This window comes from Polychytrium aggregatum (assembly GCF_025602895.1).
Source record: "Polychytrium aggregatum strain JEL109 chromosome Unknown BJ171scaffold_36, whole genome shotgun sequence".
In the NCBI taxonomy this organism is placed as follows: domain Eukaryota; kingdom Fungi; phylum Chytridiomycota; class Chytridiomycetes; order Polychytriales; genus Polychytrium; species Polychytrium aggregatum.
Window position 1 is genome coordinate 231,365 of NW_026516238.1, and position 24,916 is coordinate 256,280.

At 56.5% G+C, this 24,916-nt stretch overlaps 8 protein-coding genes across 8 annotated transcripts; 3 read left to right on the top strand and 5 right to left on the bottom strand.

Annotated features, from left to right (window-relative positions):
• Positions 1-11: 11 nt before the first annotated feature.
• On the bottom strand, positions 12-1,714 carry BJ171DRAFT_601421 (DHHC palmitoyltransferase-domain-containing protein; the record flags this gene model as incomplete). The annotated part of the gene is made up of 5 exons (XM_053115088.1): positions 12-191; positions 316-444; positions 543-732; positions 887-1,194; positions 1,471-1,714. 5 exons carry the CDS (start codon positions 1,712-1,714, stop codon positions 16-18), a joined length of 1,047 nt encoding a protein of 348 aa, XP_052963929.1. The 3' UTR covers positions 12-15.
• Positions 1,715-2,583: 869 nt separating this feature from the next.
• BJ171DRAFT_196647 (the ARF-like 2 binding protein BART-domain-containing protein) lies at positions 2,584-4,213 on the top strand. Its single transcript, XM_053106226.1, has 6 exons — positions 2,584-2,805; positions 2,985-3,049; positions 3,179-3,285; positions 3,485-3,570; positions 3,691-3,790; positions 3,992-4,213. The coding sequence occupies exons 1-6, from the start codon at positions 2,678-2,680 to the stop codon at positions 4,052-4,054; spliced, it is 549 nt and encodes a 182-aa protein (XP_052963930.1). The 5' UTR covers positions 2,584-2,677; the 3' UTR covers positions 4,055-4,213.
• A 305-nt stretch (positions 4,214-4,518) lies between these two features.
• Positions 4,519-9,046, bottom strand: BJ171DRAFT_196651 (ELMO/CED-12 family-domain-containing protein). Its single transcript, XM_053106227.1, has 9 exons — positions 8,688-9,046; positions 8,291-8,437; positions 7,847-8,014; positions 7,237-7,752; positions 6,986-7,081; positions 6,737-6,836; positions 6,200-6,518; positions 5,860-6,089; positions 4,519-5,689 (listed from the first exon to the last, which is right to left on the bottom strand). The coding sequence occupies exons 1-9, from the start codon at positions 8,922-8,924 to the stop codon at positions 4,716-4,718; spliced, it is 2,787 nt and encodes a 928-aa protein (XP_052963931.1). The 5' UTR covers positions 8,925-9,046; the 3' UTR covers positions 4,519-4,715.
• Positions 9,047-9,230: 184 nt separating this feature from the next.
• BJ171DRAFT_516723 (uncharacterized protein) lies at positions 9,231-11,308 on the bottom strand. Its single transcript, XM_053112057.1, has one exon. It carries the CDS (start codon positions 11,032-11,034, stop codon positions 9,358-9,360), a length of 1,677 nt encoding a protein of 558 aa, XP_052963932.1. The 5' UTR covers positions 11,035-11,308; the 3' UTR covers positions 9,231-9,357.
• A 635-nt stretch (positions 11,309-11,943) lies between these two features.
• On the top strand, positions 11,944-16,480 carry BJ171DRAFT_629656 (tubulin-tyrosine ligase family-domain-containing protein; the record flags this gene model as incomplete). Its single annotated transcript, XM_053115600.1, has 11 exons — positions 11,944-12,382; positions 12,474-12,548; positions 12,766-12,878; positions 12,993-13,082; positions 13,243-13,421; positions 13,565-13,693; positions 13,848-13,946; positions 14,136-14,282; positions 14,519-14,725; positions 14,816-14,954; positions 15,107-16,480. 11 exons carry the CDS (start codon positions 11,944-11,946, stop codon positions 16,478-16,480), a joined length of 2,991 nt encoding a protein of 996 aa, XP_052963933.1.
• A 162-nt stretch (positions 16,481-16,642) lies between these two features.
• BJ171DRAFT_629657 (amino acid/polyamine transporter I) lies at positions 16,643-18,886 on the bottom strand (the record flags this gene model as incomplete). Its single annotated transcript, XM_053115601.1, has 4 exons — positions 16,643-17,563; positions 17,675-18,321; positions 18,536-18,767; positions 18,857-18,886. 4 exons carry the CDS (start codon positions 18,884-18,886, stop codon positions 16,805-16,807), a joined length of 1,668 nt encoding a protein of 555 aa, XP_052963934.1. The 3' UTR covers positions 16,643-16,804.
• A 421-nt stretch (positions 18,887-19,307) lies between these two features.
• On the top strand, positions 19,308-23,079 carry BJ171DRAFT_601427 (uncharacterized protein; the record flags this gene model as incomplete). The annotated part of the gene is made up of 10 exons (XM_053115089.1): positions 19,308-20,059; positions 20,168-20,319; positions 20,481-20,570; positions 20,721-20,918; positions 21,039-21,173; positions 21,328-21,492; positions 21,586-21,756; positions 21,970-22,063; positions 22,133-22,215; positions 22,327-23,079. Exons 1-10 carry the CDS (start codon positions 19,489-19,491, stop codon positions 23,077-23,079), a joined length of 2,412 nt encoding a protein of 803 aa, XP_052963935.1. The 5' UTR covers positions 19,308-19,488.
• Positions 23,080-23,270: 191 nt separating this feature from the next.
• BJ171DRAFT_196694 (uncharacterized protein) lies at positions 23,271-24,730 on the bottom strand. Its single transcript, XM_053106228.1, has one exon. It carries the CDS (start codon positions 24,686-24,688, stop codon positions 23,462-23,464), a length of 1,227 nt encoding a protein of 408 aa, XP_052963936.1. The 5' UTR covers positions 24,689-24,730; the 3' UTR covers positions 23,271-23,461.
• Positions 24,731-24,916: the final 186 nt, after the last annotated feature.

The window sequence follows — 24,916 nt, forward strand, 5'->3', positions numbered from 1 at the left end:
CGAGGCTCGATGCCCTCATATCTGATTTGGCATGACATCCATGATGTGATCTGACTGGCTGCGGTTTGCTTCTTGACCGCCGCTGCCATTGATTATCCGATGCTCGGACTTTGGTGCGGTCTTTCTCCAGGGATTGCGCTCGCCAGCACCCCGATTCTCAAGGTACTCCAGCGTTGATATTCCAAAGGCCACTGTGGTTTGTGGAGAGACAGAGCCGTTTCAGAACCCATGCGCCACAGAAATCAGACGGTCGCAGCGACCACTCGCAAGGGAAACAGTGGATCGAATGCAATGGGCAATGGCGAGGAGACTTACTGAGTCGAATGTGGAAGATGGTCAGATACCACATTGCCCCCGCAATCACGATACAGATCATCGAATACAAAAACACAACCGACACCACAGCGATGCCAACATTGGGCCCCTGGCCAAACATCGAAGCCACTAGGAATGATGGATATCACCCAGATTAGCTGCGCTTGTTCAGCAACACGAGGAATGAGACGGGCTCTCACGATAGCTTCGGGACTGTTGCTGCTTACACTGGCTTTGGAAGTCCTCGTGGCGAGTATAGTATTGGCTGATGACATAGCATGCAATGGCCCCGTAGAGTGTCGTTGTGATCGAGGTGAGCAGCGAGGTCGTGAAGAACTGTCTGTAGTTCAGCCCACCGATGCAGGTCGAGAGGTACGGGCAATGGTGATCAAATTGAGCGACGCACTTGTTGCAGGGCTGCAGAAGCGATTGTCGATTGTGTCATCGTGAGTTCCTCTTGGCCCACGCAAAGAGCCCATCTTTTCCTCCTCCTCCTCTTGCTGCCGCTGCGACCTCCGAGTCCGAGCATCCCGGCATCCACCAGCCTACGGCAAACCGCAATCACCAGTACCTTGCAATGCTTGGTCGTTGGCGCCACCACGACGTTGCAAATGTTACAGAAGCCTGTGGCCGGATCGATCACAGGCACTCCGGCGTACTTGATAAAGTCGATATTGCGTTGCACGTTGGCCAGTCGCACGTTTGGGTCTTCCGTGTTGATGCTCATTGTCCAGAAAGAAAATACGGCCTGGGCAAATGACAGCAGACCCATGACCACAAACGCCGCGACCCGGAATTCGTCACTCAGGAAGCGGGCATTGAACAGGAAGAAGCCCAAAACAACCACAAGCCATGTTCCCCACTGGCAGAGAAGATAGACTTTGGGGTGTGAGAATATCCACCAGCGCAGCGGAGACGATACGCGAGACCGCATTCGAGATATTAGTGGCTGGGAGAACGGCGATCCGCACCCCGAAAGCGCCGCACACCCTGCCTCCAATTCAGTCGCCACCCTTCCGCAACATGATCGCCGAGACACCCGTCCGCGCGATCGCCAAGCTATTGGGGATGCAGTCGCGACGGAGAAGGTGCCGTATGCATTCGATTGTACCCATAGCAGCTTGCGCACCCGCACGCGCAGAGAGGCTCACTCACTATGAAACGGCTGCTGCCAGCCCGACCGCTTCGACCAGGCGTTGAAGAACTTGGGATCAAAGTGGTCCGAGGAAAAAAACAGATTGTGGTTCAGGACGACGCAGGGCATGGCCACCTTCCCCGATGGCTGAGGCCTCGGGTCGTCGTCCATTTTCGTGTCCGCTGACTCGCCCATCTGTTCGGAGGTCAGGATGACCGGAACAAGACCTCGTTGCTTTGACTGTGGAAAATCGGCGGCCGTCATGGAGGTGGAGCTCGGCCGCGACGAGGTCCCCCCCTGGCGACGAGCGGACAGTAGTTATGAAGAGTGTGTGGATGCCGATAGATGGTCCCCAGAGGAAGCAGGCGGGCCTCCAAATGACTCCGGGCTGTGGACTCCCAACCTCCTCTGGAGCCCTCGTCGATGCCATGCACCTCAATCATGCGGATATTCTCCGGCGCGACCTGCACTATTCAGCTCAATCTCTGGAGCTGGCAAGATGCCTGTTTGCTCGAATCAAGATCAAGAGATCAAGTGATCAAGTGATCAAGTGATCAAGAGATCAAGAGATCAAGAGATCAAGAGATCCGCAGACTAGCCACCATATCTGTTGGGCTGCTCGAGAAGGGAACATAGTCGCAAACCCGCCGGACCTGGCTTTGTGCAAGCAGGCCATGTGATTTCATCCGTCAAACTCGATTACTCTCACTATCGCATGCCTCATTGATTGCTACTGCTTGCAGATATCTTATGGCACGGCGATGCGTACTCCAGCAGCAAGGGCACAGAGATTCTCCCGGGTGCCCTGGCTTGCTGTTCCCACACCACTCCAGGACTCTTCCCCCCCCCATTGGCGAGAACCCCCAACGGCGGGCTTCCCTCCCCCGATCCTCATAAGCGCACGTGAACCACCAGGTTCCCCGCGGGTGCCCGGCTTGCTGCCACCATTCGATTTCGATGTCGGCGTATCGATCCTGATCTCGCTCAGCACGCACTCTGCCGTCTTCTTTCCACGCGATCCCAGCATCACACCACCGTATTCAACCATGTCGATGGCCACGGCAGCGAGTGAGTGCTTCTCTCTTCCTCTCCCTTTCTCCCTTTCTTTCTCCCTCTTTCTTTCTCCCTCTCTCATCGCTCTCATCGCCTGCAAAAGGGGGACGATCTGCAGAGCGGCCCTGGCTCCGCTGCACACGAGTCTGTCAAAGCAGCGCGTTCTTGGGCCTCATGCGTTCGAGTGGATTCGGACCTGGAGACGGCGCTGCATTAACAGAGCTTCACGGCGTCACAGACCGCTTGTTTGGAGGACGACTCGGCAGCACACCTGCACTCGACGACGAAACGATTGCCGAAAGGTACACGAGGCAGGGGAACGTGCGTTGTGGTGTAGGGCAGCTACAGTCGCGTGAGACCATCGATTGGAGAGGTGCAAATGGGAGGGATGTCATCAGAGCTGTATTCTGGCCAGGGAGTATGCCATGCCGGGGCTGCACTTACACGTCTATCGTCCGGCCTTCGTTCCTGTGGCGATCAGCAAAACATCACTGGGCGACTCCAAGTTTGACGAAGTCATCGGCGAGCTCGAGAACCTGCTGCTCGGTAAGGAGCTTGCAGAGCAGCACATATCCCATCAAGATGAGATGATGCTGCTGGCCCCATAATCCCAGCGCCGCCGGATGGTGTGTCGATTCCTGCCCGCTGACGCTGAGGGATGGACATTTGTGCCAGACTCGGATTTTGTCGACCTACAGAACCGATTCTTTGATCGTCATTATCGCGAGTTTACCGACGAGGAAGAGAACAAGCTGGTTTACATGGACATATTCAAGAGCTATGTGAGTGCCGAGCCGGCGGACGGAGCCAGTACGCATCGTGGACAGTCGATAACGCGTCCGGCGCCGGCTATGATCCCAGGAAGTGATGGAGAGAAAGCGACCAGGGAGGTGGGGAGGTGGTGGTGTGATTGCATCAGCCTGATGCTACGCAGCAGCAACTAACGACTATGGGCCCGTCACTGCCGGAATCGCCCAAAAGACAGACGTGATCGAGAGCTTCATCAGCGTCTACATCAAGAAGCGACTCTCGTGGTTCTCGATGCCCGAGTTTCTGGAAATGCTTCGGTAAGAAGCTGCTTTGATGACCACCGGACCGCTGGGCTTCCGCAGGATGAGATGGCGTCGCCCATCTTTGGTCGCCCATCTTTGGTCGCCCCTTTTCATCCTCTTTGCATTCGCGCGCAGGTCAAAGCAGGCCGAGGAGATGAGCGGCGATGTCTTTGATGTGCTGGCGTCGATCGGCGACTTCACGGCCTTCAAGGAGCTGATCATGGACTACAAACATGTGAGTTGCTTGCTCGCGACGGCGCCAACTCCAATCTCGAATAACGCTCTGGAAGAGCCGACATGGGCTCCTCCCCAGCATGCTGGCAGTGAATTCAAGGTGGCGGCAGGCGAGCGAGCGTCGTGATTGAGTCCAAAGTCGATATCAGGCAGGGTTCTCTGACGCTCCCCGTCCTCGGTCCACCGCCAACGCTCGTATCAGGAGAAGGAGGGGAAAACACTCGACTTTTCCGACCTCTTGAGTGTTCGGTACATCAAGTCGTAACACCCCATCCAACCCCACAGCGATCCCAGCGAAGCCCCATCGTCGACTTGGAGTACTGCTTCTCTTCCTCTCAATGATGTACAGCAACGTTGGGACGTAGACATCCACGGCGCCCCCTCCCTCCAATATTGCACAAACCAGAAACGAAAAATAGAAACACAGTGGTGGACCGTCAACAGATATCCGTTTGTTTGAGCCCATTGTGAACTCATTGTGGTTGAACTTTCGGCAGTTGAGGAGATTCGAGGGTGGTGGCGGGAGCCACATTCTTCAAAAATGGAGAACAACAACAACAACAACAACACAAAGAAGCACAGATGAGGCTTGCGCGAAGGACGAAGCAAGGGAGGAAGCAAGGGAATATGGGAAACAAGTGGAGGCCGATGCCCTGGTGGACAGCAGCGATGGAGACTGTCGAGGCAGCGGAGCAGGCGGGCATATGGCGCGACAAGCCAGATGGGCAAAGCGCGCGAAGAAGCATGCTGGGTGAGCTACCCAAGGCATACATGACCCCATGACAGGAGGCGAGCAGGAGAAAGACGAAACGAACAGCATAACAAAAGCCAGGGAAATAACGATTTGAAAAGATAGGTCGCAAGGGCCGACAACGAATGAGTGGCGTCCTCCTTCCGCGCGAGAAGAGGGGCGCGGGAATCGGGGTCTAGTTGGAGCCGTAGAATCCAGTTTGCGAAAGCAGGTTCATGACACCTGGGCTCGGCTGCGGCGATGGTCTTGCGGGGCTATCGCCAGGAATCACCGAGTCGACGCGATCTGGGATATTGAGGCTCGGCGAACTCGCCGAGTGCAGTCCGTAGTGGAAGGATCCGCCAGGAGACGCGAGCGAAAAGAGGTTCGTAGCCCCGACCATGCCGCCAAAGCTGCCTTCTCTGCGATGGACCGAAGGCCGTGGCGAGGACGAGCGCCCCATCAGCGGCCCTTTGAGGATTGACGATCCGCTGCGCCGCTCGATGCTGAGAGTGCGGCCCAGGAAAGAGTCGGCACCGTAGCCCACGCTTGCCGGCGATTTAGATCGTGCGTGCGAGGCCACGGGCGACTTGGACCGCCGTGGCAGGGTGCCGCCAAGGCCAATGTGATAGTCGTTGATGAGCAGCTCGTCGCGGCCGTACAGATCAGGCTCGTTCCACCACTCCTCGTCAAAGTCGTCCTCCTGGTCGTTGGTGGGAGGGTTGATGATGCCTGGGCCAAGGCTGAGTTCCGAAGCGCTGATGATGCTCGAGCCTGGGTCGATACCCTCCTCCGGCAGACCCTCGTCATAGTAGAAGCCCCAACTCTGCGGATACTCTGGCACCGCAGGCACACCCGAGGCAGGGATGTTGATGTCTTCGCCGGTGATGTCCAGCAGCGCAATCTTGACGCCAACTTCGGTCAGGATCTTGATGTACTCGTTTGTTTCTTTGAACTCCATAATCAGGTGATTCATGATCACCTTCAGGCCGTCCGTCCATTCTCCGATCTGTACGTCAGTCATGCAGACAAAGTCGACCGGTGGCTGTGAGTCGTCCACTGCCGAGACCAACGAGAAGCATCGTTTGGGGTCCACGGTCGAGAGCTTCCGTGAGCTGAATGCCGGAGACGAAGCCCCAGTCGCAAGGGTCCACGACTGCGTCAGGTTGACTGTGGTAGGAAACAGCGGACCAGATTGGGTAGCCCGTTAGAACAGCGATTCGCTGGTGCCCCGGACAGCGAGAGGAGGGAGCACATCACCGCGAGGCGGGAGTCATCCAGCTGATTAATTTTGCATACAAGCGGAATCCGATCGTCCCCCCCCCCTGTCATCCACATACCCTTTTCTGGCAGCTGGTGCCATTCCGGCCGCACGCCGTTGTTTGGGAAATCTCCGTAATACAGGTCCCGCATATGGGGAGCCAGGACATAGAATCGATAAGGATTCGTGGCCGAGGACATCAGGCCCTTGTCCTTGACGTTGTGGAACCAGCCGCCCCGGATCATGCAGTTGATGCGCTGCTGCTTGACCAGCAGCTGAGATTCCTTGTCGAGCCGCTCACGCAGCATGCTTCAGCCGAAACGAGCAAAGCAGCACAGGCGATTGGTTGGTGAGAGGTTGGTTCGCACTGCAGTCCATAGTGTGGAGCAGAAACACAATCGAAGCAGCGTGCAACATACCTGACTGGGGCTCGTGACATCAGATCTTGCTCGTCGTCAATCAGATATCGCTCCTTGACCTCAGAGTACTGCACGCTCTGCATCTCGTCGACGAAGCGCTTGAAGACATCGCTCGACGCTGGCGAGTCGATGTTTTGGATGACTTTGCGGAAGTGCACCCGCACAAAGCTCGATACACGGAGCATAACGCTGCCAGCCTCTTCGGAGCCGGAGCTGTTGGCGATGGCCGAGTCCCAAAACTGATGGAATATGTCGATCAGGACTGCAAACATTTCTTCAAACATCAGCATCAGCGGCTGACACTTGGACGCCGTTGTGTCTGTGGAAATAAGCGAGTCCATGTGGTCAGATACTGCTGGGCAAGAAGCCGCTGATAGCGTTCCTCTGCATCGCCCATGACATCACAGGCGCAGCATTGAGAGTGCCCGCACATCATCCAGGCCGCTTTGTTGTCAGTCCACCCCAACAATATAGAGTCAACACGGCTTGGCAGCGATAGGCTCTATACAAATGGGTGTGCTGTCAGTGCAGACTTACAGCCCGTGCCGAGATCGCAGATGCCTCCGATGATGTCAGCGACTTCGATCGCCATGCGTGCAAAAGGACACGATGGAGCCGAGTGCGAATAGGGTAGATACTAGACAATTTGCAAAGAAATCAATGAGTGGACGTACTCCAAGAAAAACAAGCTGGTATCAAGCCCGAAGTGCCAACGATTTGCCGGCGAGGATTCAATCGCCATCAAGATCGATAGCGGCCGGCGTGCAGATTCGTCAGTGTGTTTACCGTGCGGTACTCGGAGTGATTTTTGACAGCGTAAATGTGGATAAGCTCGACGCCAAGAAGACCGACCTGGGCAAGCTCCCTCTTGGGAAACTCGGTCTGTTTGGAGAAACAAAGGCGCAAATCAGCCCAAGTGCATCGATGGTGCACGGGGCTTCGATGCCGACTCGCTGCTCAGGTACGAGTTACGCAGGGAAATCCACAGAACACGCGGGGCAGATCGATCGGCCAGATCAATGGACGGCGCGTCGTACCTCGAAGCCAAGCTGGGTCCACTTGTATCCCGGTCGCTCGACAAGCCCCGAGGCAGACCAGAGCTGTTCAAGAAGATGGTCTGTTGTCTTGGACATGACGGTGAGCTTCTTGCGGCGGTTGGCCTCCATCACGATGAGCTTCTGGAACTCCAGCAGCAATTTGCGGAACTCCTCGGTCGGCGACAGCTGCATCAAGTGGATGACGACCTTGCGGATGCCCAGCGAGTCCAGTGTGTTGTAGAACTCGGTTTTGAATGGCGGAGTGGCATGCCGTAACAGCGCATTGATCAGATTCATAGAATTCAGCTGCAGCAGGTACTCGGTGCCCTTGAGCCGCTGAATAAGCGTTGGAAGAAAGGCGGACTGCAGCAGAATAGCCTCGTGCACAATGTCGAATCCATATGAGTGGACGCGGCTGGTATTGGATGTTGAATCGGAGATGACGAGCTTGATGATGATGGCTGTGGCTGGCCGACAGATGTTGACCATGTTTTGCTTCACGATGATCGAGACGAGCTGGGGTGGGTATCGCGGTAATGGCAGGCGGGTCAGCTCAAGACGCAGACTGTATCGGATCTGAGGTATTTGGTAGAGCTTCACGATGGCCTACCGTGCTGATGAATTTGAGATCAAAGTTATCCCAGCCGTGGTTGTGCTCCATCAGACTCAGGAGAGAGGTCAGGGCATACGCAAGAGCGTTGCCTTGGCTGGCGATGATCCACTCCTGGAGCCGCTCGAGGCCGTCTCGCGAGATGAATTCGTCCATGAAAGTCGACTCCTATGCACCGACCGAGACACGATGGCGGTAAGAGATCACGAATGCCGGGCCGCTACAAGCAGACAATTGGGCACAAGTGCCTCGCGGCTCAGAGTCTTGGGCCACGATCCCATGGTGACTCGATGATGGTGCGGGATCGACCAGATACGACGAACGAAAGGATCTCTATCACCGACGACACTTTGTGGATCACTCAGGCTGATCTACAGAATGCCCGTGGTGCTTTGCTGAGAGCTCGCGCGAGCTCACGGCGGGTTTTGGATGACTCATAAATACCTTGAGTAGCTTCTGAAGCTGGAACAGGGTTCGCTTGACAGCAAACTCATCGTCCGAGTCGAGTTGCTTGATCATGTTGGCAGCCATGACCTTCGGAGCAGCAACGATCTTGAGATTGGTACCGTTCTGGATGAGGCTTCTCATGTCCTGGGATGACACAGCGGACGAGACAGCGGTTCAGAGTTCGAACGGATCATGGATGTTGCCAATCGGCGAGCGGGACGCTGCTGCAATTGGGCAACTGGTGGGGGGGGGGCACCACGATAGGCACTGGAAAGATCAAGATATAGCTGCCCGACGGCGTGGCAATGGCGTTGGGGAGGGGGCTCAAGCAGGGCGGTCGAGACGTAACGGAGATGGGTGGTGGGTGATGGAATAGCGACCGCAGGGGGGTTACCTTTTCGCCAACGAGATGCTCCGTGTCGAGGACCCTCATGCAGAGCATATCGAGGCTAACGTTGCTTTTGAACCGCCCGTGAACCTCCTTAATGATGGTCTGGACATTGAGCTCGAGGTTGAGATCGTATTCTATGGGCGGCTGGTTGGAGGAGGAGGGACCGCCCCCGCCTGGGTGCTCGTATGCCCAGAAGATGTTGACCCTGACCACGTTCTTGGAGTCCATTTTGGGCGACATGAGTCGGGCCGGTCGGGTGTGTGCGGGAGAGAGGCTCTGCGTTCACGGACAGATGCAGCCGGCGGCCTGGGAAGCAGCAGATGGCCAAAGGAGAGCAGCGACACCGATGACGCAGATGAAGACCAAGACCAAGACCAAGACCAAGGACGAGGAAAGATGGGATGGGATGGGATGTGGGGGACGGCGATCTCGGAACAGCGACAGAAGCTGCACCCGCCGCTGTTTCTGTGGGCACGCACACACACCGCACTGAGGCTGTGGGCGGGCCAGCAGCGCGCCGACGCGGGCTCTGCGGCACACTCGCCGTTGTTTTTGTGCAGCTCTATTTCGGTCGCGTCCGGGTGCCACAGGAGCCACAGGCCTCACAAACAGTGCAACAAGGGCCCTCAGAGTCGCACACCCGATCCCGCCCCGCTTTCCCACGCCGCGCGGCTCAGAGCGCAGCAGGCGCCTCGGGTTCGTCGAGTCCAAGTTCAAGTTCATCAGGCTCGTCAGGCTCTTCGGCCTGCAACGTCTGCAGATACTCGACCACCACGGGGCGCTCGCAGTACTCTTCCTGCAGCGCCGTCAGCAGATCCATCGCCTCCATGAGCAGCTGCCGATGCCCATGCCGGAGGATGCCCACCATGGCCTCGCTGCCCGAGGCAGGCTCGTTCCAGCCGCCGAGCTCCTCATCGGATCGGTGCAGTTCGTAGAGCCGGAACGAGATCATCTCCAGGAGCACCGTCCACACCCGCAGCTGGATCACATCAAAGTGAGGCAGTGCGTGGATGGCAGTCAAGAGCTGGTGCTTGTCCGCAACTTGATGTGCGCCGATCGCGATGGTAACGGCATCGCTGCCCCGGATGGGCTCGAGGCGCAGTCCGTCGTCTTCGGTCATCAGGCAGATCCAGAGCGTCATGAGCGACTCGTCGTTCAGCACCCCATGAAGTTCGCCGTTGTTCTGCTTGGGAAAGGCGGTACAAACAGTTACGTTGCTCTGTAGTCCCAGAGCTCGCAGCGCCTGGCGCTTGAACGCGATGAGGGCCTGCTTGTGTTTGGCAGCTTCAGTACTTGGGTCGTCGTCGCCCGGCTCCTCGCTGGTTGCCTCCAGGATGGGTGCAGGGAAAGCCACGCTGTCGTGAGGATTGCCGTCGATTGCGAAGCCGTGGATAAAGAGAAGCTCCGAGTTGGGTTTTTGTCCGTAGCTGATGTGCAGCTCTTCCTCCGAGTAGATCGGAATCACCGCCGACGACCCGGCCTCGTCCGCAGCGGCATCATAGGTGACAAGCGAGATCGACCGATCTTTTTCGATGTTCCAACGCAACTTGGGCTCAAACGAGTGGTTGCAGAGGTCGATGAAGGGGACAAGGTGGCAGTCGTCGGTGCCTGGTGGAGCGGTGGCTGTCCCAGCCATAGCATCGAACGATCGGAACGAGATCACTCGCGACCAGAAGATGCCGTCGGCCCAGCAGTAGGCGTCAAAGGTCAGATCGTCATCGCTGTCGTCTTGATCGCTATCGGTCGCCGCAGACTTGCCAAAGAGCACTCGCAGATGCGGCTGGAGCACCTGGAACTCCCGGTGGAGCTTGGCAAGTTTCGCAGCCACAGCGCCGTCCAGGCCAGTTCCGGTGAGCAACTGCATCTCGCGAGACGAATGCTCAAACATCACCGGGGTGTAGAGTCGCTCGGGGAGGATGCGAACGTACGGCACCCAGAAGGACGGATTCGAGGGATCGGGCGGAACAAGTCCCGCGGCGTGCTTGGCCACCTTGAACTTGATCCACAGCAGAAATACCATCAACGTCTTGCGTTCGTCAAGCCCAGCCTCGGGTGCGAGCCGGATCGACTCGAGACACTGCAGAAACGCCGCGGCAAGCGGCGAGTCAAAGTTGGCAATCTTATGGACCTTGGAGGCATTCAACAACAGCTGGCTGGGCACGTTCACGAGACGGTTGTTGGGGCCCAGAGGGAGTGACGACAGACTGGATTTTGGTGCAAAGATTCCGGCACCTTTGTCGACATGATCGGCGCCATCGTCGCCGGAATGGCATGGCCGACATGTGAGGTTGATGACCCTCGAGATGTGCGGCAGGATCCACGCCTCAAATCCTTCTAGATCGGAAGTCATTCAAGCTGGCTGCGCGATTGGCTCAGAGACGGCGAATGCGGCTGCTGAAGAGTGGCGGCTATCGGAAAGCCTGCCGGAAGGTGGCCCTGGGCAACGGTGAGGTCTTGGGGACTCTTGGGCTGGAGAAGGAGAGAAGCCAAGCGAGCGGCTGGGAGGAAGAATCGGGAGCCAAAAGCGCAGCGACCCGCCATCGATGGCTGTATTGGCTCCGGCCTGAGAACCCGCAAATTGAAGCGGAGTGCTCTCCTCTGAAGCCAGATGCTGCCACTTTCGGAGTCCCGGATGCACACTCGAAAATACACACATGGTGCATCCATTCCATCCGCGATCATGGCTTTCTGTGGCATTCTCGCAGCGGGTCCGTGACATGGGCCGTGGAAACGGCGGCAGTGACGATGAACCGAGCCGTTGCCACTGACCCACACTGCTCGGATGCGTGCATTGTGCTATGAAGCAGCCGTGGTGCTCCTATGGGGGATTCAATAGTCGAGTGATTCACAGCCGACGTCACTAACTAGCGGCGGCCGTGCTCATCGATGAGCAGCAGCAGCTTCCGCCCAGGGGCCGTGGGATCGACGCCTCTATGGTGTCCTCAGTTCCAGCCAGCACCAACGCAAGCCATATCCCAGGTTGGGCGGATATAGTATGAAAAGACCTGTAGCGCCCTTGGCAGGCGGTCCAAAATCCAAGTCTGGCTCGGGTACAACCGTTGCGAATCAGAAATCCTCCGCCGAGGCCGTTGCGAGGCCCAGACAGGATGTCAAGTGCAAACCCACGACAGTCAAGCGCCCCAAGAAGCCAGAGGAGCCCGAGGTTTTCTTCAAGCCTGCCTATCCAGTAGGGACTCCGGGGCTGACCGCCAGGATTTCCACCCAGCCTGGTGGAGGCCGAGCAGAGTCAGTCCTACTGATGTCGAGCGTGAGTTCTCCGGAAGACAGTGAAAACCCAGCTGGTACTCTGCGATGGATCGACGAGTCTCAAGTCCCTCACAATGAAAATGGCGATGGCTCCGAGTGCAGCTCTGAGTCTGACAACGGAGCTGCATCGCCCTGCGACTCGGACGACGGTTCGGAGGATGGAGGTAATCTGGATGAAGAGGAAGAGTCCTGCAGCGACTTTGATGACGACGAAGAGAGCTATAGTGACGAAGAGGTCCGGCAAGTACACCACGACCGACCGACCATCCGGGAGGGCGGAACAGCTCAGAAGAAGCCTTTGAAGCAGCCTCCCGCCGAACCCGTTGGACCGTCGTATCAGCCCGACAACGAAATAGTCCGACCCGCCATCTCCCTCAGTCTCTTTGCCGATGGAGAGAATGTACTGTACTTTCCCAAAGCCGACGAGACGGGTATGTACGAGCCGCACACGGCCATATCAGAGAAGTACCTGATCGACTCTATCAAGCGTTTGAACTCACTGGCGGCGACTATACTCCGCAGTCTCTCCCCTGCCGGGCAGCATCAAGGAAATCATGAAGTGGAAGATATCCAAGTACACGCCGCGGGTGGTTCGAAGTATGGGAGGAGTTTGCACATGCCCCTGTAGCCGTTGGTGATGACTGAGAGCGTTAACCGAGGCTCTGTGGAGCGAGACAATCTCTTGGGATGATGTTGAAAAGCACCAAATGGATCAGTCGGCTCGCTGCTTTTATATGCAGCTACAGGGGTCGGTGCCGACATATCAAGTGACAGTGCAATGTGGCCTGACGAACACCTTGCTACTCCTGCACAGACATTCTGCGGCATACTGGCTTCAAGCTTGTTCGAGGAGGCAAAACCTGGGTTGGCTACTGGGGCAAACACATTTCTGCGGACAAGTTTCATTTGGTCCAGCCTTGGCAAAAGGTAAGTTCGCTGTGTGATGTCTGTTGCTGATCTAGCTCTGGCAGCTATAAGCTTGGCTCAGTCGCAAGTGCAAAGAAAATTGCTGGGTTGGGCTGAACGGATGTTGCGCCGCAGGTGAACCACTTTCCGATGACTTTTGAGATCGGTCGCAAGGACAAGCTTTACGCCAACCTCACCCGGCTGAAACAGCGATACGGCGCCTTGGTATGTCATGGTGGGGGTGCTGATGATGCCAGACTTGCCTGTCACTTCACCACCTGTGGGAGTCCTGCCCGACACCTGGCCCGCAAAATACAACTGGCACGGAAACGAAAGGCAGAGCTCTGCATAACAACCATGTTCCAATCCTTGACTCGCGACCCAGGATTTTGATTTTCTGCCAGAGACATTCATCTTACCCCAGCAGCGGCGCAAGCTAAAACGTGTGTTTGACCACCACCCCGTGTGGATCATCAAGCCCCCAGCATCTGCACGAGGAAACGGAATCCGTTTGGTCAACAAGTGGTCCGACGTTCCAAAGAAGAAGGAGTTGGTGGTGTCGAGGTAAGCCAAAGTCATAGGTTTCGCAGAGACAGAGGCCTTCCCATGGTGACTGCGGTACCGCTTCTGCAGTCCTATTGCCTTCGAGTTTCCCGGGCCCGAACGGCCGTTTGAAACGAAGCGAATTGACCCATTCTCCGATGCAGGTATATACGCGAGCCATTCTTGATCGACAAGAAAAAGTTTGACTTGCGCATCTATGTCCTGATCACCAGCTTCGAGCCGCTTCGGCTATACATCTACCGCGAGGGCATTGTCCGCTTTGCAAGCGAGCCGTGAGTATATCGGGATCCAGTCGCCGCTTGCTGCGATCTAGAGCGACTGTTGACGGCTTACTCTCTACCCGATCACATTTCCAATGCGCAGATACCAGTATAGCACCAGCAGCAAGGTTGTCAAAAACAAATTCATACACTTGACCAACTACAGCGTCAACAAGAAAAATAAGTCTCAGAAGGGAACTACCGCGGAAGCGCAGCCCCATCCGCTAGCGGGCGATCCAAAGTTCAGCACTGCCACAAACAAGTGGTAAATGTCGCCTTGTCTGCCTGTCTGCCTGTCTGCCTGTCTGCCTGTCTGCCTGTCTGCCTGTCTGCCTGTCTGCCTGTCTGCCTGTCTGCCTGTCTGCCTGTCTGCTGCTTCATACCCAGATGGTTTCAATGCGAGGCAAGTCACAGCCACCCTAATCGCCTGGTTCTCTGACCGCTGTCATACCAGGAGCCTGGAGCTGCTCAAAGAATACTTTACAAAGATCGGGATCAACTACAGCCTTGTTTTTGCCTCCATCAAAGATCTAGTTGTGAAGACGGTTATCAGTGCATATTCGGCAAACGCAAGCGGTGTCCGGCTCTATGTACCCAACCGGTAAGCACGGTGGTATCTGCACAAACGAGGGGAACTGCATGTGCTCGCGATCTAGCCATCCAAAAGGTCGCTCCTAGCCGTGGCACAATCGTGATTGCATCGACTCGCCAAGCCAATGGATGATGCTAGCATTGGTGGCATATGGCGGTAACCCATTGAATGACATGCTCGGATGTGATGCTGTCCTGTCATCTCGATGCATGCTCAACAACATCGCCAAACGACTTCAGAACCAGTGCGTACGAGCTCCTGGGGTTCGATGTTCTTCTCGACATGAACTTGAGGCCGTGGTTGATGGAAGTCAACATCTCGCCATCTCTCAAGGCCTCGTGTCCCCTGGACGAAGATATCAAATCCAGACTCGTCCAAGATCTGTTCAACCTCGTTGGATTCCGGCTCAAGGACCTGGAAATGTGCCGAGATTCCCAGAATGGTAACAAAAGGTGGGTAAATTCACAGCCAGAGATTAATGCGATGGCAATGGCTGATTCGATCGGGCTTCTTGGGCGCCGTTGATGATTTGGCCAAAGCAGGGCCTCGCAGTGGCGTAAGCCAAACTTGACGACACAGGAGCGCTTGAAGCACAAGTACCATACAGCAATGGACAAGGCCAACTGCCTGGCGACCCTTACCGAGGACGACTTTCGGATCTTGCGAGAGACTGAGAACGAGGTAAGAAGCCAAGTAGAGAGACCTAGGCCTGGGTTTGCACTCATGTTCGGATGTGTGTCGGTCGCTGCGAAGAAGCAGTACGGGGGAGCTTCTATGGAGCTTTGGGGGGGGGTGTATTTTATCTGCATGGGGTGACGGAAAATGCCTCTCAGTTTTATCGCAGCGGCAGCTTCGAGCGCCTGTTTCCGTCGTCAGAATCACAGAAGTATCACCAATACCTGCACTCGCTGCACTACTACGACCGCCTGCTCCACCAATGGATCACGAGCTCGCAGCTCGATCCAGCCACAAACTTGATGATCCTTCGCAAGCTGCCGCTGCCGCCGCTCTCGTATCCATCTGTCAAAGACCAACTTCTGGAGGTCGACATGGCTGGCATGATGCAACGTGCTCTCCGCACCAAGAAGCAAACCACTTCCTCGCGTGTCCCCGTCGAAAGCCCTGTGAAGATGACAAAGTTCTCACCGCCGCTGCCGGTCCGCGGTCCCAAGGCGGTTGGCATTGGCTCCAAAGCAAGCCTCAGCCAGCAGTCTTCGTTCTCGAGCTTGAGCACGTCTTCGTCTTCAACATTGCTCAACTCGTCGATCTCGAGCCTTTCGGCATCATCGGCGACCTCGCTCAGCTCAACTCCCCTCTCGAGCAGCCAGTATTTGAGGGGCGTACTGAAGAAAACACGAGCCCAGTCCAAGTTGCGAGCCAGCCAATCGATGCTCAGGGAAAGCACCGAACCCGCCAAGCGCATCAGTCAGAACAAGTATCAGACAAAGGCAGCCGACTCCGTGCCCCAGGATATCTCGATGAGGAGCGACGATCACGATGACTGCGATGGCCGAGATGGGCACAATCCCCATTATAACCATTATGACGGCAACTATTCGTCGCTGTGTACGTACGAGAGTGGCCTCAGCCTCGAGGAGCTGATACTTGCCGCACACCAAGCGCCGGATCCCTCCGAGCCCGAAATTGCACTTTCGGACATGGTTTCGCTGAGCCTGCGAGACTGTCTCAGCGAATCAACACGGGACGACTCTCCAGCCGAGCCAGCAGCACTCCGGGATGCTTCGCTGAGTCTCGATGACCTGTCATGCTCCAAGCCCATGTTGTCGGTGCCGAGTCGACTGGCTCCAAACGGCAACTTGCTCAAGGCCAGGGAGGCGAGCCAAGCTCGCACCGACATTGAGTCGATCCCGACCACCGATCCGTACACCAAATCATCGCACCTCGACCTCTTTGTGGCTCCGAGCGTTCTTCGTATTGCCAGCAGCACCAAGGTGCAGCACAGTCTTGCGACAGCGACAAGCTTTCCTGCCTGGTCGGCGGGCAGGATGGTCGTTGGTCGGTCCGTCAATCCGCATCCCCTGAGACCCGAAGCACCACCACCGCCTCCACCGTCGATGCTGAGCGGGACTCGGCAGTTTCGCCGGATTGGCGCCAAGGAGAAACTGAGCGGGGCTCGTCGGTCGAAGAGAGACCGAAGCTCGATCGTGGACATTCCAAGCTTTCCGTCAACTCTGCAGTTTGAATAGCTGAACACGCATTGGGTTCTGGAGCCGCTTTGTGATGATGAATGAATGAATCGACGGTACAGTCCGATCGCGGCTCTTGGGACTCGCAAGTGCATACGAGTTGGTTCCCACATGGCGCAGATATTCGGGCAATGCTGGTCAGTGGCAACGGCTCGGTTCATCGTCACTGCCGCCGTTTCCACGGCCCATGTCACGGACCCTCTGCGATAATGCCACAGAAAGCCATGATCGCGGATGGAATGGATGCACCATGTGTGTATTTTCGAGTGTGCATCCGGGACTCCGAAAGTAGCAGCATCTGGCTTCGGAGGAGAGCACTCCGCTTCAATTTGCGGGCTCTGCCTCATGCTCATCAATAACAAGCGGCTCATGGCTGTCGGAGGAATTGCTATTGGACTGCGAGTTTTCGTTCACTTTCTCCGGCACCAGAGGATACCGATTTCTCGAGTTCCAAATGCCATAGGGGAAGTAAACCCCGAGCAAGCCAATAAGCAGCCATATGATCACCCTGAGAGTGATTGCAATGTTTCCGCCCATCCAGATCAGGGCAGCCGATGTCGTTGCGCTGAGCAAGGGAACCAGGTTGCCTCCAATCCAGAATCCTCCAGGGATCTGGAATCGCCGCTCTCGCTCGGGCTGGCGCCAGCGCAGAATCCATACCGAGAGCGACACCAGTATAAATGCAAGCAGGGTGCCGACCGAGGTCAGATCGGCCAGTAAGCCCACCGGGAATACCGAGCCAAGGACAGCACAGAGCATCCCGCTCAAGATAACGGCAGGCAGCGGTGTCCGAGTGCGCGGGTGGATCTTGGCGAGAAACTCCGGCAGCAGGCCGTCCTGGGCCATCGTTTGGAAAATGCGAGGCTGGCCGATCATGGCGACAAGCATCACCGAGGCGAGTCCAACGACAGCACCAAACTCGATGATGACGGGGACCAGGGCCGGTGCACCGACGATGCGCATGGCGTTGGCTACGGGGGCATCCGTGGGGATCTGCTGGTACGGGAGGATGCCGGTCAAGACAACCGACACCGATATGTACAGAAGGGTGCAGATCGAGAGCGAGCCTATGATGCCGATGGGCTGGAGCGATGGACGAGATGAGACAGCGAATCCAGAGCCGACTGCTCCAAGATCGACAATAGAGCACTCTATGCAAGCCTCGTCTCCGGATGCATTCCTCGATCGACTCACCACATCGCGCTTGGGAAATCGAGCCTCTTGTGCCGTCGCCGAGACGACGTCGAAGCCGAGATATGCGTAAAACACTTGAAGACTGGCCTTGAACATACCCGCCATGCCGTATGCTTCGGTAGTGGGGTCGTATGGTGGAATGAACGGGGTGTAGTTCGCCGGCTGGATATACGACAGGCCGGTGCCGATGAAGATGAGAATGCACACAAACTTGAGCACAACGATGATGTTCAGCGTCGTTGAGGACTGACGGATTCCCGCGGCCACCACCGACATGATCAACAGCGAGATTAAGGCAGCAGGGAGATTCACAATGGCATTCGCCTGCGAGCCGTCCGGAAGAACCACAACGACCGGATAGAATCCAGGAACGGGGTTGTTGATCCACTGCACCGGGGCATTGACGAGGCGGGGATCAAAGATGTCGGATCGCCCGCTGGCATCATGCACAAACGAGACAAAGTAGTTGGACCAGGCCGAGGCTACAGCTGCAGCGCCAACGAGGTACTCGAGGATCAGGTCCCATCCGATGATCCAGGCGACGATCTCGCCCATAGTGCTGTATGTGTAAGTGTATGCCGAGCCCGAGAGCGGGATCATGGATGCGAGCTCGGCGTAGCAGATTGCGGCCAGGGCACAGACGAACCCTGTGGTGCAGCGACAGAGCATCGCGCGGCACCGAGGCACATGCATCGGTGAAATGCAATGGACGATCAGTTTCGGCACAAGAGCCGGGGCGGGTCTCTGCAGTCAGGTACCAGAACCGTGGGAACACGTCCACCGACCGATGCGGCGGTGCCAACCATGCATCAACGGACCACCAGCGCCCGAACGCAGCAGCTTGCCCACACGAACACTCACCCGAGATTAGAAACGAAATCACGATGCTCGGGCCCGCGAGATCGTGCGCGGCCCTGCCGGTGATGATGAAGATGCCGGCACCGATGATGCCGCCGACGCCGAGCAGGACGAGATCAAAGCAGGTAAGGGTTCTTCTGTATCCGATCCGAGGACGCTCGACCTCGACCAGATCGGCGGATTTGATAACGAAAAGCCGGTCCATAAGCGTTTGGTGGCCGCCCTTGAGTCTTTGCTGCACAGTGGTGATGATAAGCAAGGTCATGAGTCGTGTCGGTCGATCGGAGCAGGAATGCTGTCGGCAAGCACAGTCGACTGCCCTACCAGCTTCGACTGGATGTTGAACATGGCCATTGGCGGTGCCGCTTATCTCGCGGAGAGGGGTGTTTGCTGGTATCCGACGCAGTCTTGGATGCTGCTCTGGGCTGCACCTATGGGTGCTCGCTGCCGCGACACTCAAGCAGAGCACTTGGCGCCATTTCCCAGTCGCCTGACCGAGCCTCCTGATCTCAGTCTCCCAAATACACTGCAGTCTGTGTCGAATGTACGAGTATGCAAATCGAGCGCAGAGTTCCTGTATGCGCATGTAGTTATCAAAGACCGACCTCCAGCATCAGCAAGCCATGTTCAGGAGCAGAACAGACCTCGATTTCCCCCCTCCAGACTCGACAATCATCCGGTGGGAATCGCAAAGCATGCCCAATCAACCCAGCACAGTCCGATCAGCAACAAAAGTAGCACATATGCAGCGTGCTGGATCGGGAGAATCGGCCAACAGTGAGGCATCCTCGTGCTCTACAAAAACGGCGCTTCTGTATCCCTTGGCCCCTTCCCCTCATCAATCGCAGTCGTTGCGGCAGAGTCGACACAACTACATATCTTCAGCGACACATTGTCGCCATCGACCACCGACATACGTCTTTCTCACGCGCTAGTCTCTTGAGCGGTCAGTCACAATGGATGGAGACCCAGACACAGCCCCGACAGAATCACTCGATGAGCCTCCCGTCGAGTCAGAGGCTATTCCGGACGAACGCGAGGCTGATCCTTCAGGCGAAAATCCGGCAACAACGATGGATCGCGAGGAGCCCACTACCGCCAGTGATAACAATGGCCCAATGGAGACATATGAGTCGCAGTCGGCCGGGGATGGAATTATCATCAACCAAATCAGCGTCGTGGAAGAGGAAGGGGAGGAAGCTGAGGTGCTGGAGAACGCTGGCTCAGACCCACTCGACACGATTGCACCCCGGCCCACTGAAAGCCCGACCTTGATGGCCGACTTTGCACCTGCACCACCAACCACCCCTCGTCCCGGCGCCAACGCCGAGATGCTCGATGCAAGCGGCGCGAGTCAAACAGAGCAGCCCATCGCTGAAAGCTCTGTGGTGACCGATGCCTCTGCAGGCGACGGAGCAACTTATACTGTCCCAGTCGACCTCCATCCGGCACAAGGTCCAGATGCACAGAGTCAAGCGAATGAAGCGACGAAGCCAAACGACCCGCCGGGCGATCACCCGGATGTCGGTACGTCGAGAATCGCTCGCATCGGCAGCTGTAAATCTTCGGACTGAAACGCATGAGCGTCGCTCTGGCTGTGTGACTGTTCTCACTCCTCTGCCTGATGCCCCTCAGGATCCGTGGCGCTGGGACCCAACGATATCAAGTCCAACCTGAATCTGTGGTATCGAAAGAAATACATGGGTGGATATCGCAATACGGCAACCGGAACAGAATACTTTCACGGAACCACCCAGACCACCACGCCGCAGGAGAAACGGGCAGCGGTCGGTACCGAGCGTCCAGAAGCAGGGCGGGCCACAATGTGCCCTGGGCTCGGGAACAGCGGTGCAGAGAAACGGCAGGTGGAGTGAGACAACAGAGAAATAGCTGCTGTGACAAGTCAAATCTGACTCTGGCCCCTTTGGATCCTTGCCACCACCGACAGCTCAATATCCTCAAGTTCCACCGCGACACACAGACCAAGTTTATCCACCACCGGTTTTCCCAGTGCCGAGTTGACTCGTTTACTCAAATGGTTGGGTGCAAACCGTTTTCATGATTTGCTACATCCGACGGTGTCGTGTGATGAGTTGATGAGCCACAGCAGCGCAGACCGGTTGGATGGGCAATGACAGTGACCCCAGTCTGTTCTAAAGCCGGGCTATTTCACACTATCTCCATCCAGGAACGACCCGGAGTGTTTATATCGAGCGAAAGCGACTACTTTTGTCGGCCGAGGAGATACGTCACGGCCGAGGAGCACCACAAGATGATTGTAAAGAACGTGATCAGAATTCAGTGCTTTGTGCGGCGCTGCTATGCCATGCGGCTAATCAAGCGTCTCAGAAAGGAACATCATGAGCGGATGGAAGCCATGGCGGCGGTAAGTGCGGCGACATGCACCTTGCGCAAGCACATGTGCTCTAGTGGCTCCGGTACGTTGTCCAAGACGGCATATCTAGGCCACTGAGAGTTCTCGCTCATCTTCGCTATGTCGACATAGAGGGAAGAACGGCGCAGGCTGTTGATAGAACGGAAGCGCCAGAAGGAAATGGAGTCTCGCATCCACCCGAAATCCAACAAGGATTTCGAGGTTTTATACAATGGACTCGAAAGTAAGCTTCGAAAGCTCGAGAAGGTGGACACTGGGTTCTGGGCTCTGGGTCCTGTACTCGGCGCTGAGCTTGATCGATATCGAGGACAGTGTGCCAATGCATATGCGCGCTGGGACGCCATGGGCTGTTGGCTGATCCGCAATGTGACCGCTCGGATCGCAAGACTGGCGGATACAGGAATCAAGCAAAATCAACCGGTCTGGGTATTCAGATCCCGCTCGGCTCGCTGCCCTGGCCGAGCTCCTGGATCAAGAAGCAGCGCTCATCCAGAAAATCGATCGCCTCAAGATTGCAGCCTCCGAAGAAAACCGCGAGCGCGCGGTTATTCGTCTGCTCGACCAGGTTTGTGCAGTCCAAGCAAGATCATAGCCACAGCGGTTCGATGACGAGCAGCGTCCAGTCCGACTAAACGACTGCTCGGCCTGATCACGCCAGATGGCAAGCCCAAAGCGCTGGCCCGCGGCCAAAAACACCGTCTGTCTCGTTGACACGCCAAACACACTGCGTGCCCGAGAGCTGCGTGATCTGTTTCATGCGCTGAACATTCCGCTGCTGTCGGTGGACGAGCGCCTGCAGATCTTGCTCCATGTCAAGTACACCGTCAAGGTAAGAGAAAGCGCATGACAGGGAGCAAAGCGACAATAAACTGCAGTGTGATGGCCTTTCGGCAATGCTATGGCCTCTCGAAATCACAATGGAACAACGAAACAATGAGGGAGTTGCCTACTCCAGTATCCGACACCAAAAGTTGCTCACATCAAGTGACTTCAGTGGAAGACATCATGTGCATACTGATACAAATGCCCCCATGCTCTGCAGGAATTTGACTGTAATCTCACCAGGGAAATCGTGGATCTGATCGACCGAGAGGGTGACTTGGTCAGCCGCGGTAGAGATGCCCGCAGTCTCGAAGGTAAGCCACCATCGACACCAGCTGAACACTCTAATACACAGAGCATGGCTGACCGAGAATGCTCTGTAGGGCTGCGGAAACGAATCGGGAATCTGTTTTTACAGTTCATCCAGACCCCCGAGTTCAACCCGGAGGCGCTGGCACATCAACAGGTAGGCCACGGCCGGTCCGGTTGGGCGCGACACATCCATCTCGATCAGTCGTACCCGATCCATATCCACTTCTCCGCGGATCCGCTCATCCGCCATTTGCCCGATATCTAGTATCCGGAATCGAACCAGGCATGGAAGCGAGACCAGTCGGTGTACTATTGTCGAGGATGTACTCGGTACCTGCCCTCGACTGCATTCTACCTCTCGACAACCATGAAGCACCTGGGCAAATGCAAGGCATGCACCCTCAACTCCAACATCGCCACCACTCGCAACGACGATTCGACCTATACCGAGATGCTCAAATACGCCAAGACACGGGAGCTCGAGAAGCGCCGGATCACCGGAATGCCTGAGGATGCCCACTACAACGCCATGTCGCTGCTGCAAGAATCAGATCTCCGGTACTTGGTCGACACCATCTGGAACAAGCAGAGTGCTGTCAGCGGGTCCAAGAACATGGACGACCTGTGTATCACACGGTGGAACCCACGGATCGAGCTGTCGCCCTGGAACTGCATCCTACTCACCAAGACAGAGGCAAGCAACCACGAGACTCAAAACAATCCCGAGGACCTCTACAGCGAGGAGTTTGTCCGAAAGGTGTCTGGAAAGCACATGGCCGCAAAGAAGCACTTTTCTCAGCTGCCGAGCATGGAGCGTTACATGAAGAAGATGTATATTCCATCTGCGGAGACGTCACAGACTCTGGCATCACAGGGACTCGCACCCAAGCCGCGGACATCACAGACAATTGCGTCTCAGTCGCTTGCATCACAGGCACTCGCCGCTCCGACGATTGCTTCACAAACGCTAGTGTCTCAAACCTTGACACCGCAGCGATCGGCAGAGCTACAGGTGTAAGCACGCAGCTTTGCCTGGCCCGCATCCTCGCAGGGCCGAGATAGAGCCCGTTCACAAAATGAAGAAGCACTCTCTGTTTCAAGCAACAAGTCGCTTTCTGAATACACATACGGGCGTGTCCGAGACCGTTCTGATCTAGCCCTTCCGACAGTCCATGGCAATTGCTCACGGACACTCAACGACAATGGCATGCTACAACTGCAGGAACGAGGAAACACAGATGAAATTCACTTGAATATAACGGCGATTGTTCCAAAAATAGGATGGTCCATGTGTCTCGCGGATGAACGGCGAGCAGTCGGCAGAGAACTGCATATCCTTATGAGGCTGTAGAGTGAGCTTGGCCAGCGAATAGAGCCTACCGCGGGGATTTCGCGGACCCTTAGCCATCGCTACCCTCGGTGAGGTGACCGGCGTTCGATTTGATCGACTGCATATCAACTGAATCAGCTCGGACCGAGACTTGTCTCCAATCCGGGTTTGTCTGGACAAGAGTTTCGCGCTGTTCGTCTGCACTGAGAGTATTGCGCAGATCTTCATAGAGCTCCGAGAGGAACCTTGACGACTTTTGGGTGCGGACCTCGAGGTGTGAGGAGCAGCATGAGTCGGCCGCGCCTGAGTGCCGCCTCATTTCCTCCGAGTCCAGGGTGCCAAATGAGCGCAGCGTTCTCGCTTCTGTGCTCTGGCTGAAAGTCGTAATGATGCGCTCGAGCTCGTTTAGGAGCCCAGTTTCCGAGTCATACAAGACTGACGGAAGATGAGGCAGCGAATGATAATGCGTGAGCGGACGCGAGATTCTGGCTCGTCCAAGCGACGGAAGAGTGAGAGACGGAAACGGAGGCTGGGAGCGGAACTTGGAGGTCCCCCAACTTTGATGGCCAGGCTCAGTGTCATCTGCAGACAGAGTTGACATCATTGAAGAGTGGCGAGTGTAGCGCTGGCTTGGGTGCCTGGAAGAAAGAGACGGAATATCCTCGTAGAATCGGACGATATCTGCAGCTTCCTTTGATCCCAGTAGCGACGAGCTGTGCAGTGCGGAAGTCTTGTACTCGGGAGTGCTGAGAGGATAGGTCAGGCGTTTGGAGATGGGTTCGGCTGATACTCGTGCCGCCGAAGTGAGCACCGGTGAGCAAGGAGGTGATGTGCTCACAGAACAAGGCGAGGATGGTCGAGGCGGGAGTGGGATAGCTGGCGGGCGGCGGGTGAGTGTCGATGTTGGAGGCAGCATGAACTTGACCTGGTTCTCGGAGGAACCGCGGACAGGTTCTGTCCCAGCCCGGCTCAGCTTCAGGCACGGGTTTACGGCTCGAGTTGTCTCGATGTTTGCGACAGGCTCTGGTCGAGAGACGGGCGATTTCGGAACAGGTCCCTGTCGCTGCAGACCGGCGACGGATTGGTGGTACTCGTCTAATTGCGGCGGGCTGATGTGAACAACGGCGGGTGGAGCCGAGGGCTTGTAGCGGCCAACATCAACATCGCCCCGGTGGATGCGTCGGAGATAGTGGAAACATATGCAGGCCATAAGAGCGACCACGGCGATGATGAGCGGCACCAGGAACGTGGGAATGACGCCGGGCGAATATGCGGCCGAGTCGTGCTGGGGGATCATGGGGACCTGATGGGTGGCGACGGGGCTTGGGTGTCCCGAGGATTTGTGGTGTGCAGAATGTGAAGGCGCACTAGTTTCTGAGGAGATTGATAGCGAGAGCCCCCCTCGGGTGACAGAGCTTGTGGGAAGGCCTTGGGAATGGATCGTCGGGGACAGATGGAATGTACGGGCAGCGGGTGTGCCCCAAGGGCGGATGATTCGTCGATGAGTGGCGGTTGGGAGGTGTGG